The sequence below is a fragment of the Lacerta agilis genome, chromosome 2, assembly GCF_009819535.1.
Source record: "Lacerta agilis isolate rLacAgi1 chromosome 2, rLacAgi1.pri, whole genome shotgun sequence".
Classification (NCBI taxonomy): domain Eukaryota; kingdom Metazoa; phylum Chordata; class Lepidosauria; order Squamata; family Lacertidae; genus Lacerta; species Lacerta agilis.
Window position 1 is genome coordinate 29,563,895 of NC_046313.1, and position 22,591 is coordinate 29,586,485.

A 22,591-nucleotide genomic window follows, 5' to 3' on the forward strand; every position below is an offset into this window, starting at 1 on the left:
TTCCTAACTCAGATGGTGTAATGAGCAGGTATGAAAAACCACTTTTTCCCAATGACACTTTGGGAGTCATTGATTTTATGAGCTTGTTCGTGGGTTGAAATTATACTCAGACTACATTCACTTCCCTCTTTTGTTTCATCCTTTACAACTGTGAAAGAACTGGCTTTAGATCAGCCTCCATGGGCCCTTTGGATCAGAGCCAATTTGTTCTGGAGAAACACTGGGAAAACTAAATAGATCCTGAAATTTTATCCTTGAGAGTCCTGTTAGGCACCCAGGAACTTATGCATCATTGACTTCCAATAAGATATACAGTCCAGTACTCAATATACAATGCAATGTAACCAGACCTAGCAAAGGCCTTGTATGGCAAACTGTTCTATAGGTTCATATTGTGACATCTGAGACCAGGAGGGGAATTTACAAAACCTAAATTAAAAAAAAAACTGGTGTGTGTGGTTTATTCCACCACACTACTTACAATAAGATAAAGGTCAGTGTTTGGCTCAGACAGACAAAGATGGTCTTTTTTGGTCTTTGTCTGAGCTGACAGACACTAAACTAAACATTCTACCTAGCTAAGCATACTTGTTGCAGTGTTACTATTTTATTTCAACTGGGTTTGCTGTGTGTGTGCATGTGCTTTATGTTACCATATTTCAAATCGGTTTCAGACAATATATTGATATACCGCCCACCCCAGTAGGAGCAGCTTGTTAGTGATCCTGGTAGTGAATTTTCAGCATTATGAGTGGTGGACTTTACTGTGAAATTTGCAACTGAGCTACCAATGTATGCCCAGTGATGCCATCACACATAGGAATATTAAGTCCTTCCCCCACCCTGGATGTATTAATTCATTAATTGGGCATCTTGCTTTACTATTAACTGCAAAGCAGTACACAGATGTATAGGCCCAACACCACATTCCTACTTGAACCTCAATATTCTCAACAGCTGTCATGGAAGAAAATTTTAATTTTACAGGTTCTGATCTTATGTAAAGATGTAGGCAAGATCTATAGCAACCATGGAAAGGATGAGGAAAATGATTGTATGTACAGTTTTGAATTTGAATTTGCAGAGCATTTGATAATACAAATGATTATTGATTTTGGTTATACTGTCAGGCATCTTTGGCTGTTGATAGTAATTATAATCCTTAAAAAAAGAAGAAGATCTGAGTTCACTTCCAAAAAACCAACTGCTAGGTTGATCCCTACTAAACATTTTATTAGCAGTAGAATGGGATTGTTTTACACCTTTGTTTTAGAGTCCACCTGACCCACGAACCAATGAATCGAAGTAGAATTCCTCTGAAGAAAAGCACTCTTTGTAATGCACTGGCAGGGAGCATGTTCCTCAACAGAGAACAGAGCTTTGTTCTTTTAATTCACTTGATGGACTAATCTTCACCAGGGAATTAGTCATAGTCACTAGCTGCCAGGCCTTCCGGGATCTATGGTTTTAGCTACAGCAGGGAATTTGGTCCATTCTACAGCACTGAAAAAAGGCGAGGGAAGTTGAATGACAGGAGAGTCAGTGACTAAGGAACGTATATGGGCCAGGGATGTGGTGAACAAGATTTATCTAAACACAGGTTAAGGAGAGGACATAAGTGGGAAAAGAGTGGGAGAGAGAGAGAGAGAAGGAGAGATAAAATCAAATAAAAACGCATGCGATGTACATATTGAACAAAGCAGTTGGCAGATGTATGTACAAATACCCTGTTATGACTTCTTTGAGACTAATAGTATAGCAAGATGGGGGGGGGGGGGAAATACTAGCAAAATGACTAGAGAAATAGCAATATTATTAATCTTGATGAGGAGGAGAAAATAGTCAAAGACCCATTACTTGGCTAGACTAACATTAAAAAAAGAAAACAACCCCTTATTTTATAAGTATTTGTGGGCATGTGGCACTAAAGGTAGGTAAAAGTTAAGTCCAGTCAAAGGCGACTATAGGGTGTGGCACTCATCTCGCTTCAGGCCGAGGGAGCCAGCGTTTGTCCACAGACAGCTTTCAGGATGGGGGGAGACCTCAGGCCCAGGGGCATGCATCATGATGAGCATGCTGCTAAGCACTCTCATTATTTTAATCCCTTTCCCTTTCATGGTTGGCAATGGCAGCCATTGTTAGAAGGGGACCATGACAGGTGGCCAAGAGGTAGCCTCATTTGAGCTAGTCAGGAAGTATTACTCACAAGCTACAGTGTGAGCAAGACTGGCAATTTTTAATTTTCTCTTGGGCTATCTTTTGCCCAAATGGGCTCATAGTCTCCTTACTCTCATTTAGTAGATGGAAAGATGAAAAGACATAACAGACTAAATAAATTGATACCAGAAACATACACCCCTCACATAGTCTCCGATGGAATCCTAGCAACAAATGCACCATCCTATCTAAAGCGTAGTACAGAAACTGAAAGATGATGGAAGAGTTTGAGGAAAAAGAGGTATGGTATGTGGTCCAGGTATCTTGCTTCAACATTATACCCTTCCTTGGGTAGACTGTGGCACTTCTGGACGGCCAGGAATTTCCCAGACCCACTTTGCAAATTAGGAATCAGAATGGACTTTGCATGAATACTGAGTGGCTTCACATTTTGGGTGTGATTAATTAGTGCCTTCCTGGGCCCAAAGTAAACATATTTAGGCGTCCACCAAAATGAAATAAAAAGTATTCTACCTGCAAATAATAAGTATTCTACTTGCAGCATCTGCACATTTCAAATTCTGTCACTAAATGCTTCTTGAAAATGCTAGCCTAATTCCTTATGTCCAATTATAATCTGGCGTTGAAAAATGCTTAGTCCTCAGCAACTAGTTTTAACGGCTAAGAATGAAAAGAAGACAGCTAAAATGATCACTTATCACTGCAGCACTGATTCAAAAGGATTGGACTGATATCCCTTCAACGTCAAGGAGCGTATTCATAGGCTGGAACCATGAAATCAATTAGATTCTTTGTTAGTGTACATTAGGCTGGCAGGCTAGCTCAGCATCGACCTAATACGCTTTAAGAATTTAGCCTGTCAGTTTAATACTCCAGATTAATGTAAACTGCTCACCTTGGAGCTTCATTTTCATGTGGAGGGGCTCAAGAAATTAGCCACATTATTTTGTCATTGAAAAGGAATGTAAAGGCCTGAATAAACGAGGTTATTAAGTAATCACTCGCATGATATGCTATTTCAGGAAAATGAAAAATAGCCTTTTGCACTTTGTATTACATAATATCAATCTAGCGCTGAATCATTCAAGCTTTTAAAAATACAGAAAAAACTATATCATCTAAAAGAGTTCCACTGCCAAGCTGTCAGCCCTGATAAATAAAATGTTTGGGGCAATGGAATCAAATCATTCATGTTATTTAAATAATAGGGAGTAAGTACAGAGGAAACATCCAGTTTTAAAAATGGAGTTGTAGTGTGATGCAGACCTGTAGGGGCCTCGTTGTAACTCAGGTGGCTGAGCTGCTGACCTTCAGGAGGCTCATGCGACTTGATCACATGGTCAACTGACTGAGCAAAGTCAGGAAAGGTTAGGAAGCAAGATGATAACGGATATAAAAGAGTAAATTCTTGTTGATGAGGTAAATATATGTCCTTTGTGCCACCTCCCAAAAAATATAAGGTCTGTACTCACTTCAGAAAGCCAGTTGTCTGGATTGCGCATACCATGCCAGCCACACCACCTGCACTGACTTACTAGAGACTCAACAGATGCTGAAATGCGCTGCCCATGAAGCACAGTGAAGAATGGAAGTGGTGTCACAGCCCATATAGCTCCTTAAGTTGGAATGATCTTGACGTGCTCACAGAATCTACCACCGGAATCGGAATCTCCTCACAGGTTTTTCCCTTTTCCAAAACAATTTTGTGGCTAGTTATCATTTCCAAGGCCCTGCTATGAAGCCTTTCACTGAATGGTAGTACACATAGACATAAGACTTGCTGCATGATAACATCAACAGCTCAGCTTACCTGTCTGCGAAGTAACCGTTCTGCAGAAGGAGAATGCACAGGTGGAGGGGCTTTGGATTTGCTTTCCCAGTCAGGATTGTATTGGGGCTTGAGGTGGTAGAAGAGATCTCTTGGGATTTGTAGGAGAGCATCAATGTTTGCAGGCTGAGATTGCACTGACGTCGTTGAGCCTGAAGAGGAGAGGATGGGAAACTCAGAACATTGGTAACTCAAACTGAGTTAAATAAAATTCTGTACATCATGGATGAGGAAAACATAGCCTCCCATAATTGCTGGACTCCCTATTTCTATAAAATCGCTTCTGAGTTGGTTATGGAGCAATCCACCAATGTCATATTGTGTGTATTCCATATGCATTTTTCTCCAAGCTGCCTCCTCCTTCTTGGGTGGTGAATTATAACCTCCGTGATGAGCTTGAACCCTCTCCATCAAAGCCCAAAGCATTTATGTGATTTAAAACAAAACCAAGAAGCTATTCATTTAATCTGGACCATCTCCCACAGAAGGAATCTCATTTGTCCTGGAATATTTCACAGAATATCTGTTCTATTATTCAGGGTTATTCAAATAAACCTTCTCCTAAGTTTACTAACAACACAAAAGTTATTTTCTGACTTGAAATGTTACGTTACTCATATTCCTTATTGGTGATGTATGGCTTATACAAACCTCACAGCACTTTAGAGAACTGCATGTATTTAGCAGATGCCACTCCACTGAGTTCTGAAAGGCAACTATTTCTCAGGTGCTAAGTTATTCTGAGGAGCAGAAGTAATATCTCAAAAGAGAAAGTGAGGAACAGTTATGATGCTTCACACATGCAAACTGGTGATTTATTTTCTGCACCTCATTTATGCAATGTACGAGATTGTGTAGAGCAATGTAAACATCATTTTGAGGCGGATCCACAATAAGCCTCCCCAAATTGGGATTTCTGTTTTATGATCTCAGTCACTTAAAAGAAGAGTTGTGCATAAATGGCTTCTCAAAATTCTCCACCCTATTTATAGCAACACACACACACACACACACACACACACACACACACACACACTATACACACACACACACTATATATATATATATATATATATATATATATATATATATATATATGGGATCTCGCTGAATTTCTGCAATGGAAAGATAAATTATCCTTCAGTGGCAGTAGCACAGACTGTTTCTCCCCCTCCCCAAAGTGTTTTTGCTGTGTTGGCAGCCCTGCCACCATTTGGATTCTCTACAATGCACAATTCCCCTCTCCTTCTCCTGATGTGGAATGAGAGGAAGGAGGAGAAAGAGAAGGGGTATCTGCACACTGATGACATGTGCCCCCTGCCCTGCCAGATTACCCCTGAAGGAATGAGGACCGTGAAAGAAAAAAGCTGCTCCATTCCTAGCCTAGTTCAAAGAGGACTGAACTAGTCTGACCATGATCTGATCTAGAGAGGCTGCACATATGTTCTTGGGCAAGAATGCTTGTGGGAAGCCAACAAGCAGGACCTGGACGCAACAGCACTCTCCCCACTTGTGATTCCCAGTCACTGGTGCTGAGAGTCATAGTGCCTACGACACTGGAAGTAGAATATGCCTTTACTTTGTATTTTTGTACTTTGGGCACCATACACCTTAAACATTTAAAGTATGGTGATGGGCAATGTGGATTGTAGCCCTCCACATGTTGCTGGCCTTTAACACCACCCCTGACCATTGCACATATTGGCTGGGGCTGGTGAGAATTGTAGTGAGAATTGTGTGGGTGGTGCCAGGTTCCTTACTCAGCTGTAAAACCCATTACTGGGTGTTCAGTTGTATTGCCAGCTAGCCTAATACTGCCTGGGGCACTCACTTTGTCATACTTTCTCAAGTTACAGAAGAAGGGCCTACCCAATGAAGGGGCAGTGTCAGCACCAAAACCACCTGAATTAGGGAGCAAGGTCATACGTTTCTGAAGTCTCTGTCCCTGCTGGATCATGCTCTTTTGAGAGGATCTGAAATCAAGTTATGTTGGATCTTAAATTATTTCATGCTATGCTAGAGTGCCAAGCTACACTTGCTCTGCTTGATAGCGATTGTTCCCGCTTTCTTCCATTCCTGCTGCTAAACTGTAAATGTTCCCATTACTATGCAAATTTCGATACCCTTTTAGTAACCTCTTCATGTTTTGTATCATTCTGAACAGTACTCTGAAATTATGTCTCTGTGGGAAAGCCCTGGATGATGGGACCAATCCTCCTAAGCATTTTTGCTAAGAAACATGTCCCACTTTATTCAACTGGATGTCATTAAAGATTGGGGTGGCATCGGTAAGTGAACGGACAACAGCACACTTGCAACTCTTTAGATGAAGGGTGACTACCGGTTTATGTAAAAGGGTTTTACCGGTATATGTAATGTTCTGTTCAGCCCTAAGAAAGACAGTTAAGGCAATTAAGTTGCCCAGACTCTCATCCAGTTTTGGCCACAAGACTCAAATCCCCCATTTAGGAAGAAATGAGATAAAGACTGTAAAAGTTTATCAGAAGTTTCCATGTATGAAACAAAAACCTCAAAGCCAAAAAGGAAAAAGAAACCTAGCAGTATCAGACTGAAGTCTTCTGTGAGCAAGTACATATGTCCGGGGATTACAAAATTTTCTGAGGAAAACATTTTGTACCTGACTGAGATTTTTGATGTGATGTGTTCCTTTCTCCAGAAGGGTCATTGTAGATGCCAGTATCTGGAGCCTGAAACATATAGCTGTCATTTGGCAAAGAATGGGTGCGGCCTACAGAAGGCTTCCTCACACTTAGCAGATCTTTGCTTGGTGAGAGAGTCAGGGGGTCATTTTTAGAGGGGAGATTGGCCTGAAAAAGAAAAGAAAGTGCGGATATCACAGAATGGAAAAATACACTGTCCATACTGGATCTTGTCGTGATAACCACTGCAACATACAGGGGATACAGTGAGCATGCATGTCATTTGGGTGAACAAATTCTACAGAAACCAAATGAAATTTGCACAGATGGGTTGACCAGGAGGTAAAAGCCCTACTTTTACACTGTTAATAAAACCACCACACACAGAATGAACCACATTTTTAAAAAGAACAAAAAAAAATTACAATACGGGGAAACAGAGAAACAACACTGCAATTATAAACCATGACTATTTCAGGAGTCATTGAACAAGCATCATGCTTCAAGGTCTTGTATAACAATTGCATGCTTTGCAAAACTTTGCTCATTAAAAATGAGGAATAAAATCTCCCACCACCCTGACCCCAACCAAGTGATACTTTTACAGGGGTATGTACATAATATAAGTCTAGTGTTATATATATATTTAAAACAAGTGGGGAGGTTTGTGCATTTTATGGAAGACAAATCCTTATTTGACCTTCATTGACTTTGTGTTGATGAAAACAGGCTGCATAGAAAAGAAGAATTATAGAGGGATGTTGGTGTATTTCCAACAACAAGAAAAATACATCCTTTAAATAAAAGATTAAGTTTTAAATGCTAAAATAGGTCATTACAACACTGTTAAATGAAAACAATCTCCAATCCCATGCTGCCTTTTGTAGTTGGTGAAAATTTATCTACCAAGAAATCTTTTGCATTACTGTACAAATCTCCTAAGGAATTTCTAATGTATTTCTCTAATGGTATAGCAAAATATAATTAGTGTGCATGGTAAAACAAGATAAACTAAAATATAATTTTTTTAAATGAGAAAAAGAAGAAAAATTACCAGGTTAGCCAGTCATATATGACTTCCCTGCCATGTAGAATGAATTTCACTATTCTTTGATGATTTTAGATAGGAAATTCATCTGTATCTAAGAATTCTCATGAACATATAGGTCTACCTATACCAAGAGGGTTTCCCCATCGAATCTTGATACAGAGGACATCCTATTACAACTGATGTGAGTTGAGCAAATCTCACAACTTGATTCAGTGAAATGTTCTCTCTGGTGCAATGACATGTTTTCACGTTTCATTGTAGAAACTGGCCCATGCTCAGATGGCTTCAACAAATGTATTTGGAATTTGGGTGGTTTTCTGACAAGATAAGATTGATTTATCAGTCATGGCTGGGATGCATAGCATTGCAAAAAGTACCCCTCCCCTTAATATTTAGGGACATCAATGTAAGGTTAGTTTTATGAGGCACTAATTTTGGCACTAGAAAGCTAGCTGTGGAATACCAATTGGGGCATTACATGAGACTAGGTGTAGACTGAAGAAGCCATTCACAATATTTGCTACTGAAATTCACATGAAATTTTGGATGGTGCAGCCATGTCCACAGTTTTCTAAGCAGACACTAACTCTAGTTTACTATCTGACAACATTTTAAAAAATCATAAATTTGTATTTTGATAAATTTGTTTTAATGGCATTTTTTTTAAAAAAAAATCTACTGATGTGTGCATTTTCTCAAATGAAGTACAGTGTTGAAGCCTCAATGTTGTCATAGCAAATGGAGTTGCTCAGCTGACAGTAAAGTTTCTATCATTGGAATGGGAAGGAAAACAATATTTTGCAATTCCCCCTTCCCCTGCGGCCCCACCCTCTAAAATCTGGATTGGAGGACCCTCCCGAGCAGATTTAGAGTGTGGCTGGGAGCTGCAGAGGAGAGAGAGAATTAGCTGGAAAATGATTTCCTCCATCCATGCTCTGCTGATGGAAGTCTTAAGGTCAACTGAAAGGAACTGATGGATGCAACCCATTGAACTAACTCATTACAAAAAATGTTAATATTGAAGGTATGCACACTTTATTTTTCAAATTTAAAGTTCTCTGTATTTAAAAACCAAATCCATCAATATCTTTTGCAAAACTGAAATGTCTTGATATTGCCACCAAGGGACTTGACTGATATATGACCTCATGAAAGTAACCTTTTGAACTGTTAGGGTTCTCAGATTCAGAAATCTATTTTTAAGTCTTATGTTGATGGAGGTCAGGATGTTCTCTCTATTCTAGTATCTCAGTTTGAAAGAAAATGGCCCATTTAAAAACATTCATTGTAGCATTCTGAGTCTTTTGCATATGATGCCATGAAGCATGATGGGAAATACGGTCACGGTTTAAAGATGTGTTCCAAATAAGTAATAACTATGATGACAATCTACTAGAATGGAGAAAATCCATCAACACAACGCACAGCTAAAGCTAGGTATGTGAACAAGAGAAAACAAGGATGAATCCACTAAATGTTGGAAGAGAAGTTATGTCTGTTGTACAGCAGAAATAAAGCACTTTATTGCTACACATTAGCTATAAACATGTCTAATGTTTCAGGAGGAGATGGTTAAAGCAGGGCTCAAAATACTGGTTGCATGTTTCATAATGGAAAAAGTCACTCTTTATTCTAGAATGTCTGATCAAAGCGGTGACCAAAAAGTCTACAACACAAGCAGCAATGCCAAAGATTCAAGTCTGATAGTTTATGCTTGAAAATTGTAACTGGGATTTGCTGCCACACCATCTAGGCACCTGCTTTTGGAATCATTTTAAGTTCAAAGAAGCGAAACTTAAGTGGGGTCCTTTGTGTCATGGCATTTTCCTTACGTCCAATAGAAGATCTCTCTGGTGCTTCTTAAAATACTCTCATGTTTTGTATGTGAAATAAGTAAAATAAAAACATCCGGGAGCCACCTCAGAGGTAATATTGAATGTAAGCCCAAATAGAATGGTACTACAGGTATTTTATTTGTTCAAATAAAAAAAGTTATGTGCTGATTAGAAATATTGCTTATCTGAAAATGCCATAGCTATTTCCCACTTGAGAACAGTATTTAGAACCCTGTAAACATCAGAATATACAGTGACCAGTGAGTATGTACATTGCTCTCCAGGGCATTAAGTAAGAGTGTGTTATTATCATCAGGAAAAGAGTCATCCGTCAGAGCTAAGGACCAGGAATTTTCAGAGAGAATATCTGACGTCAGAGACAGAGCCTCCATCTCAGCTAGAGGGATCTAAACAAGGGAGAGATGATCAAACATAAGAAACCAGGACACATGTAAATGTCTTTGAGAAAAAAATGCTATTATCACCACCATTACCACCTAAATACTAAGGTAGTTCCCCTTCTAATACAAAGTGCATTTGTATTGTGCATATTATTTTATGGATAAAGCTAAAAGGAAATGGAGACAAAGTTTAATTTTCTAAAAGTTCTAAACAGGCTTACATATAATGCAAGATGGAAATCACCAACTGCACAATAAAGATGCACTGATTAATATATAGTCTTTTGAGGAGCTAACTGAGGGAGCTAAAGCTTTAGCTGCTCTTGAATTACTTTTTAAAACCATGCCTAATTACATTTAAATGTTCCATGCTTCCAGAAATTCTACTCCTAAATGTTATAATAATATTCTGCTTGTGTTTGGTCAGCGGCTCTGAATTATTTGTTGTTGTTGTTGTTGCTTTTAATGAATTTTGCAATCTGGGGTCCAAACAGCTACTTTACTTGCACCAAAGTAAGGATGGTCAATTCATCAATTTTGGATTCTCTCCTTTTCTCATTTTCAAGTCATAAGTGCACTTTCCGACATCTCCAGTTCAATGTGCATTTTTTAAAGTCCTCAAGAATGTTCCCTAGCATTTTAGTGTGAATTTCTCCCATGAGTTTGTACAGTATATAATTTTTCCTGACATACACATTTTTTCCAAAGAAAATTTCCCCAATATATAATGCATTTTTCTTTGCTATTTTCATTAATATATATTAGGCAAACTTTGCCTCAGTATATTCATAGAGTATGAAAATTAAATTTTCGCACACTTTTGCAAAATTCAAGGAAATGCAAATTTCAAAGTATATTGCTTCAGAAAGTGAGTTAGGTCAGTCTGCCTTTAAATTCAAACTGAACTGAATTTCTCCCCCATCTCCACATGTACCTAGGATCAGGTTTTGCTAGCCAAAAGGCACAACTGTTTAAATAGCACGTTTTTTTCTGCCAGTTTCAAAATTGCTTGCTCAGTGGCAAAGGGAGCTGGAGTTCAAGTTCCACAAGCCCAAAGCCCCCTTTGCATTCAGAACTAAGTGAGCTTAGCTCTTTGGATCCTGAACCCTGCTAGGTGTTCAGTATATTATGCCTTCTCAATTTTAAATGCTATAGTTACATTGCAGATCTACTTTGTTGTGGTCAGATTACAATCTCAGGAGTACTTCTGTACCCTAGTTTAGAAAAGTCCGATGGAATCAGTGGAACGGCTGAGGAATTGCTGGCTTTCATGGCTCCTTAGATTTAATTGAAGCAATTAAGCAAAACAAACACTAGTGGACATACACTGAACATTTTCTGTGTCACATTCAATAAAATAATAATGTGATGCTAATCCCTTTTAATCTGAGAATCAGTTGTTTCAAACCAACAAACAAGCAAACCTAAATGCTGTCTTTAACAGTATGGTTTAAAAATTGGATGTTGAGATTTCTACATTGAAGGGGGCTGGGGCTAGATGACCCTTGAGCTCCCTTCCCACTCTACAATTCTTAGATTCTTTGAGATAGTGGCGATAGCCTATCATGAATAGTAAGATTCAGAGCACTAAATGCAGGTTTTTTAAGGGGACCCTGGCTGTTAAGTCCAGTCGCGGATTACTCTGAGGTTGCGCGCTCATCTCACTTTACTGGCCGAGGGAGTCGGCATTTGTCCGCAGACAGCTTCTGGGTCATGTGGCCAGCATGACTAAGCTGCTTCTGGCGAACCAGAGCAGCGCACAGAAGCGCCGTTTACCTTCCCGCCAGAGCAGTACCTATTTATCTACTTGCACTTTGACGTGCTTTTGAACTGCTAGGTTGGCAGCAGCAGGGACCGAGCAATGGGAGCTCACCCCGTCGCAGGGATTCGAACTGCCGACCTTCTGATCGGCAAGCCCTAGCTCTGTGGTTTAGACCACAGCTCCACCCACGTCCCAAATTTAGTTACCCTTTAATCAGACAATCAGGTTGATTAAAAGGGGGGGTGTCTTCCAGCCACTCAGTGCATGTATAACAAGAGGGGGTTTAATCTACGTAACAGAGGAAGTAAAAGTAATTCTTTAATACTGTTTAATTCAAAGAAAATTGGTGTATCCTCCTTGTATATACCATTAGCAGACTTGAGCATATCAAAGTTGAGGGATATCAGTCCGCTCTTTCCACTACCATTAATGGGATCATGGTCTAACACTGCCACTTACTTGTTTAAAAAATGAAATCCAACCCTTTATTTCAAAGTTCTATCTAAATAAATACATTTCAAGACCTCAGAGGGGCCCTATAACAGATCAGTGACAAATGCTTTGTTTTGTAGTTTATGGGCCATTTTTAGAATCTATTGCAAATATCATGTCAAGGTGGCCTCATTAATAAAGGAGGCCCACTGCTGCCATCATCCTCAAGCAATATGCTTATTGGTCTTAATATGGAGTGTTAAATTTCCAAGTAATTTTCTCAAAGCTTGGCATCTTATTTATAGATTTTATGTGCGTCTTCACAATAGCATAGGCCTTTTTTTCATTTTTGCAGGAAACATTATTGTGCCATAAAAGTGACTCATACCAATGGCCACTATTACATAAAGATACATGTCTATTCCATGTCCTCCAATTCCTCCATTATCTCAGCAGTTCATTTTTTTATGCCAAAGAATTAGCACTTTTACTTTAAGTGCTCAAGCAATCTGTGTCCAATGGTAATGAATCTTTCAGGATGTAGTGTGGAGACCAGGACTAGTTGTATCTAACCCAGAAATGTTAGGGAATCTCAAAGAGGGCTAAAGAAAGTCAGCAATAGTTGAATTAACCTCATTTGATTTCAGAAAACAGCATATTTAGATGAACATCTATAAATCTGGTCGTTTTCTGAATTTAAATATTTTGATCTCAAACATGTTGATAAATTCAGTAACACTGTGTCCAATAGCTCTCTAATAATAAGAATGATAGTACTGGCATAGCATGTAGTCTTGTGGTATTCTAGCGATTCTGTGTTGGTTGTGAATGGAACTATGACTAGGAAACAAATACTATGCAAACAACTTTGAACTATCACAATGAGAAGGACTTTCTGGGAGGAATTCAGCATTGTGCAAGGCAGTCATTCTAGCAAGTCAAGCATTTTGGCTCACCATATGGAATGATTCCCCTCCCTCCCCACAATTTAGCCCCACCCCAAGCCAATGTGGGAATGAGGGGGAAAGCCCCATTGTTTAGGACTTACACTGAAGGGACTCATTAGTTGAATCCCACCCTCAGGCTTGGTAAAAAAGCATGAATTATTATCATTAAATGTGAAAATGTGATGGCTAGAAAAGGTGCAGGGCCACAGTTGATGTGGCAACGAACAGATTATTGCTTGGATAGCTCATTGCCAAATACACAACTATAATGTGAGAACCAGAATGTGTGTCTCTATCTCAGAGATAAGATCCACATGTTCCTTGCCAAACATCAGGGACAGGGAATCTGTGGCCTTCCAGCTATTGCTACATTTCAACTACTATGACTCCTGGTCATTGACCATGTTGACTGGTGCTGGGAGCTGGAGCCCAGCAACATCTGGAGGGCCATAGAATGCCTGTTCCTGCCATGCATCAGACACAGAGACAGAAAGAGAGAGGGGGTGGATTTTAGTTTTCACAACATTTCTCATGGGAGTAGCTGGCAAGAGCAGCTGAATGTAAAATAAGAAAAGGACCACACAGCATAATTCTAAATACAGTTACGAAGAGTTTCTCAAATTCAATAGGATTTGCTTCCTAGTAAATGTTCTAAGCCTGATAATTGCTTCACACAAAACAGAAAAAAAGATTCCATGGTGGATACCATGTTTTCAACAGAGAGAGCTCCATTTTCAGAAATGCCAGTGGCCAGGAGAATCAACAATGATAGTTTACATGTGGAAGAAAGAGTGTAACTTTTGATATGCACTATTTGCTGAGAGACAATGTGACAGGCTACACTGAAAGTCTCCTCCTGTTTATTTAAAAATGCGCCTCCTCTTTCATCCTTGGAGAAACTGGTCATCCTACTCTTCAACCTATTGAGAGTCCCAGTGTGGTATACTGTGCTGGGCAGTAAGAACTAACGACGTAGGTGGCTGGTTCCATGTGGTAAAATAAGAACCATTCAGCTGTTACAAGTATGTGATGCCTCACTGCAGGGCAATCAAATGGCTCAGACCTGGAGCTATATAGATGCCTCCACCTTTTGAACCACTGCCACATCCTACACCCATATCTACAATATATTTGCCCTACCCTAAGAGACAAGGAAGTTTCATAGTGGGCTGCTTAAAACAGCTATTAAATCCAACTTAACTAGAAACTTAAACCCATATTAAGGCTGCAGTGTTTAGTCAATTAATTGATTAGAATAATTAAAAAGCTCTGAAAATGTTTAATTGACCAAAAATGCCCTCCAGTTAATTTGGCAGTGTGTGTATGTGTGTGTATGCGCCAGTAGTTACTGTAGATGGCAAATCTTAAAAGAGGCAATCTCCCTTTTCTCTCTCACAAGAAGAATGCCAAAGCTACCCTGACTTTCCTGATTAATCAGTATGCCCTTTTAATATGCTATCAAAACTTTAATTGATTATAATATTTATATTATATGTTTTGGTTCAACCTGAATTGGATTTGAACAAATACACCTTTTATATTCACATGGAGCTAATCATAATCAGGTACACTGATAGTACTGGAATTGTCTTAGGTTTTAAATTACATAATCTGCTTTGACACAAGGAATATACTACTAACCAAGGTGACAACCCCCATACACATACTGAACTATCTTCACATTTGGTTACACGCAGGCCAGCTTATTTTCACACCCAAAGTGGTCCATGAAATTCAACATAGGCTTCCATGCAGATGAATGGAAATGTTCACAAGAGCAGCATCTCATCTCTACGCTACCTTACAGCACAATCCTATACATGTCTACTCAAAAGTAAGTTCCCATTGAGTACAATGGGGCTTACTGCCAGGAAATTGAATGTAGGATTGCAGCCTTAATGACATTCTTTCCAGTGTAATCCTATGCATGCTTACTCAGAAGTAAGCTCCACTGTATTTAACAGGGCTTCCTTCCAGGTCAGTATGCATAGGATTGTAATGCCAATGCACTAAATACTTGTCTAAACATAAATCTAGCTATGGTTATAGTCCTATGCATACTGATGGAAGAGTATGTTCCACTGAATTCAGTTGGCTTTCTAACTGAACATGCATAGGACTGGGTGGTAAATACTAGGGATGGAAAAGGATTTTATTTGGTCAGCATTTTTAAAGCGAATTGACCCAGTTTGCTGGTCCCAAGCTTATCTGCAGATTGAAATCTAATGTCATTTTGGTTCCAAAAATGGATACAAAAATGTGCAAGGAAAATGCATATTTTATTGGGGGGGGGAATGTGTACAAAATGCATACTTTAGGAGAACATGTGGACATTTTCAATTCACATTTTTCATGGTGGTTTTTTGTTTTTTTAAACACAGGCACAGAAAACAGGGGGACTGGTCGTACGATTGAACACGTGAAAAAACTGACACAGAATGACAATAGGCTGATCCATCCATCCCTAGTAAATACCCATCTCCTCTTAAACAAATAGAAATGCATTTGCCATCCTACAAAAGTAGTTTTTAGTCACTTTCGGCCTTGATACGCCTACTTTAGATAAAAGTAAGAAAACCTCTCTCTCTTTTGTAATAAAGGTTTCAATCTAAATTTAGATAGAAACTTTTCAGGAAATTGGTAATATTAACCTGTTTCTCAGAGTTGTAATTGTCAGTAGCTGGAAGGGCATAATGATGGCACACAGAGCCTGATAAGTTGTCCATCAGCTTCAACTCTCCTTCTAGAGATTCCTGGATCAGCAGTGATATGGTATCAAACAAGTGTCTTTCCTGGGAGGAGTGCCATATAGCATGCAGAAAAGGATAAGCCAGGCCAAAAGAGAGGGGCAGAAGCGGGGCAAGGTAGAGGAAGTGGAAGAAGAGAAAGAAGAGAGAATGAATGTGTGAGAGACAGAAGAGACAGAAAAGAAAAAGAATGTTTTCAGACCGACAGCAGTCGTTGAAATGGACAGGAAGGGAAGACATGAGACAGAGAGGGGAAAAAGAACAGTGCAGTAATACCACAGTCAGACCTTTCTTAGACGTGCTACACACTAGACCAAAACTAAACACGATAGTGCTCTAAGACTGTGGGACACATTACATTCATTCATTCATTCGTAGTGGCTACTGATAGAACTATTTCTACTTTGCAGAGCCATCCTATAGCAGGAACAAAACTGCAGCATAGCTAAACAACAATATGCACAATTTAAAATGGAGGTGGGGATGGGAGCCCAGCATTAAGCCTGAAAAAAAATCCACACTTTGGCATTACTTAACCATGTAAGAAACAGAAATGGCCTTCAGAGATGCTGGATGATTTGCAGTGGAGCTTGGTGACTCATGTGTTAGGCATCTCTGAAAATTAGGCCACTGATTTAGTAACCACTGGATGGGTGTAAGATTAAATTTTCAAAAGCACAAAAAGTGACAAAACTCAGTGGATTTCGACTTCTGTTTTATCTGCTGGTGCTGTTATGCATAGTGCTTGAAGTGTGCTTGGTATTTCCCAAGGCTAGGTCCTATACTGTGTAACAATCTTTGAAGGCTGGAGTCGCCTGTGTGACGGATCACATGACTGCCAGTGAATCTGTCACCCTGCATCAGATCACAAACACAGATATGAGGAGTACCTACCTGAGTCTGGCACCCAGATGTCACTGGATTGGTGCAGGATCCAGATCCAGACACGGGGAAATGACAACCCCACTGATCTGGAAATCTGAACTACACCTCAAGCTTTTGCTACTAGCTGTGGAAAATTCAATTATTCTATATTGCAGATGAAATCTAAATACTCTGATTTAAGTTATTCACGGCCATAACCTAGTTCCCTTTGACTTCCATGACGATTATTAATTTTGGGGTTTGTGCAATGCTGAATAGTCCAATCCTATGCATGCTTCCTCAGAAGTTAGACCCACTAACTTCAATGGGACATATTACTGAATAAGTGAATTTAGCATTCTGTAGCACCTGAGATAGTCCAGCAGGAAGTTTGGGATTCGGAACACCTATGAGCTTTTGAAAATTTTAACCCAAGTTCCAAATGACAGGCTCCCAATTTCAAAAGTGTTTTCTCAAGTGCTTACACCTGAATATTCATACATAGCATAAAAGCTTCTCAAGCAATATGATGGCCGATCACTTAAAAGCAGTACTTTCTATGAAGGCAAGTATATATGATGACATATACCCTTATGAACACAGTGCATATACTTTACGGAACATGCAAGCAAAGAAGCATGCTGCCAATCACATAACTTTGCATGGCTACATTTTAGGAGCTGTGTTCCTCTTTCATCATGTGCTCAAATACACATAAATTTTCACTGAAAAAAAAAAGAGTTCTGTGGGGCGAGACAGTCACTCGTCCAAAGTTATGGCTGGGACAGATCTGAATAAATTTATTATTTGTATACCAGACATACAGCTGAGAGAGTGAGTGGGAATCTTGTGCCTGTTTAATGCAGTTCTTGTAGCCACCTGCCGCACATCCCTCATCTCCCATCAACATAACCTGCCAACTCATAACAAATGCTCTCATGACTCTCATCGTTGCAATCCTATATGAACATTCAATTTCATGGTCGGCACTTGCTGAATAGGGATTTTCACTCACAGGGAAAAAGGAATACAACTCCCATATACATTAATACACTCAAGACTTTTTGGAATCTGTGCAAATGCTATCTGAGGAAAGTACAAGCTACTCCCCACTTCACCCACCCCCTAAGATTCTCACCATAGGGTGAACCAATGAGAGTTGAGAATCCACCTTGATTTGCATGGGATTGGCATATCCTCCGGGGCTCTCAGGTCTTTCTCCTGCATTACTGCCTGCCCATATGAAAGGGTCAGAGGGCGGATGCTGGCCCGGGGTGATTGTCTTCATTTCCATCTCCAGTTCCAATTCCAGTTCTGCTTCCTCTTTCGCTTCCTTGTTACTTTCCTCTAGGTGCTTCATGAGTACAGCAATCACCACATTCACCAGGACAAACTGGGCTGTCAGCACAAATGAGACGAAGTAGATTGGCGAGATGACGGTGTTGTAGCAGGTGGATTCCTCATCACAGTCTCGCAGAGTGTCCTAAAGGAAGGAACAGAGGGATGGGAGGTGGGAATAGTCGTGGCTTATGAGAGAGCTCTGGGCAACTCTATCCATGAATCAGATTGGGCTTTTCAGCTTCAGGCCCAAAAGGCTTTTTTTAGGGGTGAGCAAAACCCACTGTAGAATCTCTTCAGGTTAATTTCCTTCATCCTCCACAGAGTTTATATGGAATTATCATGTGGAGGGCACACAAAGGCTTCTTACTCATACAAATAGCCAATACACACAACCTTGCCGCAATAGCTGATTTCTGTGCAAACATCAACATGGAACTATTCAGCACTGTCCTAGCATGAATTCCTCAAACCATAAGAACACCTGTCTGTATCAACACTCATTCTAATGGGGATTTTACCTTCATTATCCCATTCCAGTTGTCTCCTGTGGATACACGGAAGAGTGTGAGAAAAGCCATCCCAAAGTTGCGAAAAGTTGCATGCCGCCCTAAGCCCTCACAGGGATGAGTATCGTCACATTCTGTATGACCAACCAAAAATAAAGGCAATTTAGCCATTTGTTTCCTTGACAAATAACGATGTTTCTTTGCCTCATCCAATTCTATGCAACAAACTGGTGCAGCAGAGAACTTACCAAGGTCTCCAAACAGCTCCACCCCAAGAGCTGCAAATATGAAAAACAATAACATGAAGAGAAGACCCAGATTCCCCACCTGTAAAGAGAAAAGAAAAGGAGGGGAAAAAATCGTTGATGTATGTCTCTTAAGTAACCCCCATTATGGGAGATGTACCACATTAGCCTCCATTGTATAGGCTGCCTTTGTCTCTTTTTCCTCAGTAACTGTAACAAGTCCTGTCTAACCACTAGTAGTAGCCCAGTCTCATGATTTACTGTGCCAGTGAGTAAATACAAAAGCTTCAATCCTAGGCAATGCAGGTGGAGAAAAAGCATATGAACAGACAGAAATAGTTTCAAGAAAGTTTGTATTGTTACCAGTCACCTGGCTGAACAGTCAAAACCTGTTTTTGATTGAAAAGGTGCTTCCCAATACTACTGGGCAAACAGTTTTAGTAAAAAAAAAAAAGGAGTATGCATTTAAAACTTTATAAACAGAGTACATAGTCTTGCCCTGTCAAGGACTGTCATATAATGTTGCGCACTGTCTGCTGCACAAGCACAATACCAGATTGTTCACAATACAGATTGTTGCACTATGCCCACAATGTTGCATTGCCATTCCCGAACAGTTCCACCTAGAACTCCAGGGCTTTTCAATTTCCTCTGGTTTTGAGAGTTTATATCCCACCTCTAAGAGAAAAGCAGACGGCCACTGAAATTCCATTCCAAAGTCAGAGTAATTCTAGATGAGGGATAGCCAACGTGGTGGTGCTATCCAGATGTTGCAGAACCCCAACTCCCATCTGCCCCAACCTATATGGCCCATGGTCAGGACTGATGGGAACAACATCTGAAGAGCACCATGTTGGCTACCCTGTTCTAGACTGATTTATTTGTTTAATTTCTGCTTAGAAATACAGCAAATACCTTGTTCAGTCCACCACATTGCTAACTGCTGTGGGTCACACAATGCAATCTACTTTGAAGTCCCCCCATGAAAGTTAGTTCACCATTGAAGCGCCCCTAACTTCCCCACAATGCCTCCTGTTCATGAGGAGCACTGATCCTACCATAAATCATAGAGATGGAAGGGACCACAAGGGTAACCTAGTCCAATCCACTGCAATGCAGGAATCTTTTGCCCAAAGTGGGTCTCAAGCCCACAACGCTGAAACTAAGAGTCTCATGCTCTACCGATTGAGCTACCCTGGCTGTCATACGTAATGTTGTCTTTATATTTTCTCCTGCTCCATCTGCTCCAACAATTTAAAAGCGATCCCATGTATTAATTTCCCTTTTCTATGGTTAAGGTGGATTGTTTCTGACCGTGCACAACCCCAGCCATTTTGCAATCCTACAGAGGGGAAGTTTCCTCTCTTACTTCTTTCTGCCACTGCTCATTGCATCAAGTTACTGGTTTGTTTGGAAGTGTATGCACACAACTGTCAAAACATGTATTTAGCTTTAAAAAATAAAATAAAAATAAATCCCATGACTGAGAGGAAGAAGCATTCATGTCCTGCTTGTGGGCTTCCCATGGGCACCTGGTTGGCCATTCTGAGAGCAGAGTGCTGGATCAGATGGGTCCTTGTCCTGATGAGTCCTTGTCCTGATCCAGCAGCATTCTTATTACGTTCTTATTTGCTCCAAACATGAAAGGCAGCATGTGAAGAATGAGGCTGAGCAGAGGATAAGCTAAACTGAACTGAGATTTGAGGAACTGTGGTAAAGCATCATGCCCAGTCTGGAGATCCCCCAACCATTAGAATTAACACTTACTAAATTCATAGAAGACTGATTGCCGAAGAATTGATGCTTTTGAATTATGGTGCTGGAGGAGACTCTTGAGAGTCCCATGGACTGCAAAAACACCAAACAGATCCTGAAGTTGAGGCTCCAGTACTTTGGCCACCTCATTAGAAGAGAAGACTCCCTAGAAAAGACCCTGATGTTGGGAAAGATGGAGGGCACAAGGAGAAGGGGACGACAGAGGTTGAGATGGTTGGACAGTGTTCTCGAAGCGACTAGCATGAGTTTGGCCAAACTGCAGGAGGCAGTGAAAGATAGGCGTGCCTGGCGTGCTCTGGTCCATGGGGTCACGAAGAGTCGGACACGACTGAACGACTGAACAACAACAAATTCATAGCAAGGGTAGTTCTGAGCACAGAGAAAACACACATAAGGGAGATACGCCAAAACAACAAGAACAGCAACTCATAGACTTCTCAAGGAAATTAGAAAATGAGGGCAACTCAGCAGAGGTCTTTATGATAAAGACACAAAGGTTACCTGAGGCAGTGCTTGCATCACTGTGTCCAGCAGAGCTCTCATCCCTACAGCCATCTTCAGCAATTTCAACACTGCAGAAAATGAAATGTTCTCTGCATTATTGTCACACAATTGGCATGTGAAAAGGAAATAAATATTTCAGAAGGCATATCAGGCTCCCCAAGTGATGTGGCAAGCATCCTTCACTAGGGGTGAAAATGCAAGGCCGCATTATAATAAAGTGCTCTGTTGTCAGGAAGTTCGTAACAAGTAGAAAAACCTGTGAACATCATGGCCATCTTATTCTGTCACTAAATTGGGTGCTGCTGACACTGTGGCAGGAATACAAGAGTGACCTTTTCTCCTGGTGGTGACTACCGCTGCTGAGTAAAGTAAACTGGTTTGGAAAGGTCAGAAATCTATCTGATGTACTGATGACAGAATTCAGCTTCAAGCTAAAGAATTAAGAAGCCAAGTGTATCCCCATCGATTTCCATCACAAGAAGACTGGATAAGAAATAACATGAACTCATGACGTTCAGAACTAAGCACTTCATAAGCTAAGAACTAATGCCACCAGCTCCAGTCATTCTGTAACAAAACCCTTTAGTGCTTTGTTGCTTGGAATTGATACCACCAACCTACTGGAAATATAGATGGAAGAGGTTCATCTAGAGCAGGCATAGGCAAACTCAGCCCTCCAGATGTTTTGGGACTACAACTCCCATCATCCCTAGCTAACAGGACCAGTGGTCATTGATGATGGGAATTGTAGTCTCAAAACATCTGGAGGGCTGAGTTTGAGGAAGCCTGATCTAGAGTGCCTGAAGACCAAGCAATTCTGGTCCTTCCCTGTATGTAATGCCTGCCACACAACTAACTCGTCATAGCAGTGATGGAAAGCTACTTCTGAGTAAACACAAGACTGCCAGACTAGGACTAGAATGATCCATGTTCAACTCCCCACACAGTCACAGAGGCCATTGGGTGACCTAGGGCCAGCTGCACTCTCTCTCAGCACAACCTATCTCAGAGTGGTGTTGCGTTGACAAAATTGGGGAGATTCAAACCTTGTACATCACATTGAGCTCCTGGGGTGTGTGTGATATAACCCAACCCCAAATGGCTTGCAGGTAATAGCAGGACAAAGTACATTGAGGTGTCTATTAGCTAGGCAGTTTATGCTTGGAAGTATAGCCGTGCTGCATAGGAAACCTTACAATGCCAGGAATTAACAGTTCCACTGGGAACAGAAACTGTGTGGCTGGAATGCCCCAGGAGTAAGGGGAGACTGACCTCGAGCAATCCTCAGGACCCTCATAATGCGGATAATGGTGGGGTTGATAGGCAGTGAGGCATTCACCTCAATCTCTTCCAGCGTGATCCCCATGATGGACAACAGCACTATTGCCAGGTCTAATTGGTTCCACCTGAAAGCGACACAAAAACCAAGCAGAAAAAACTGCTACAATATTTGCAGTGGTGACAAAAGGATTCCAATCATTTCAGTTATTCCGGAACTGACTCATGAACCGATG

General features: G+C 40.5%; 1 protein-coding gene across 16 annotated transcripts in view; it reads right to left on the reverse strand.

Moving 5' to 3' along the window:
- Positions 1-22,591, reverse strand: part of CACNA1G (calcium voltage-gated channel subunit alpha1 G) — a 323,466-nt gene that overhangs the window by 1,923 nt on the left and 298,952 nt on the right. For 8 of the 16 annotated variants that reach the window (XM_033139211.1, XM_033139202.1, XM_033139201.1 and 5 more), the window contains 9 exons: positions 22,350-22,483; positions 21,075-21,145; positions 18,801-18,879; positions 18,565-18,686; positions 17,844-18,188; positions 15,746-15,886; positions 9,825-9,959; positions 6,645-6,834; positions 3,989-4,158 (listed from right to left, as the gene is read on the reverse strand). In XM_033139211.1, coding sequence (XP_032995102.1) covers positions 3,989-4,158; positions 6,645-6,834; positions 9,825-9,959; positions 15,746-15,886; positions 17,844-18,188; positions 18,565-18,686; positions 18,801-18,879; positions 21,075-21,145; positions 22,350-22,483 — 1,387 coding nt within the window. The remainder of the gene's footprint in view (positions 1-3,988; positions 4,159-6,644; positions 6,835-9,824; positions 9,960-15,745; positions 15,887-17,843; positions 18,189-18,564; positions 18,687-18,800; positions 18,880-21,074; positions 21,146-22,349; positions 22,484-22,591) is intronic. The other 8 variants (XM_033139205.1, XM_033139204.1, XM_033139207.1 and 5 more) reach the window with 6 other exon arrangements.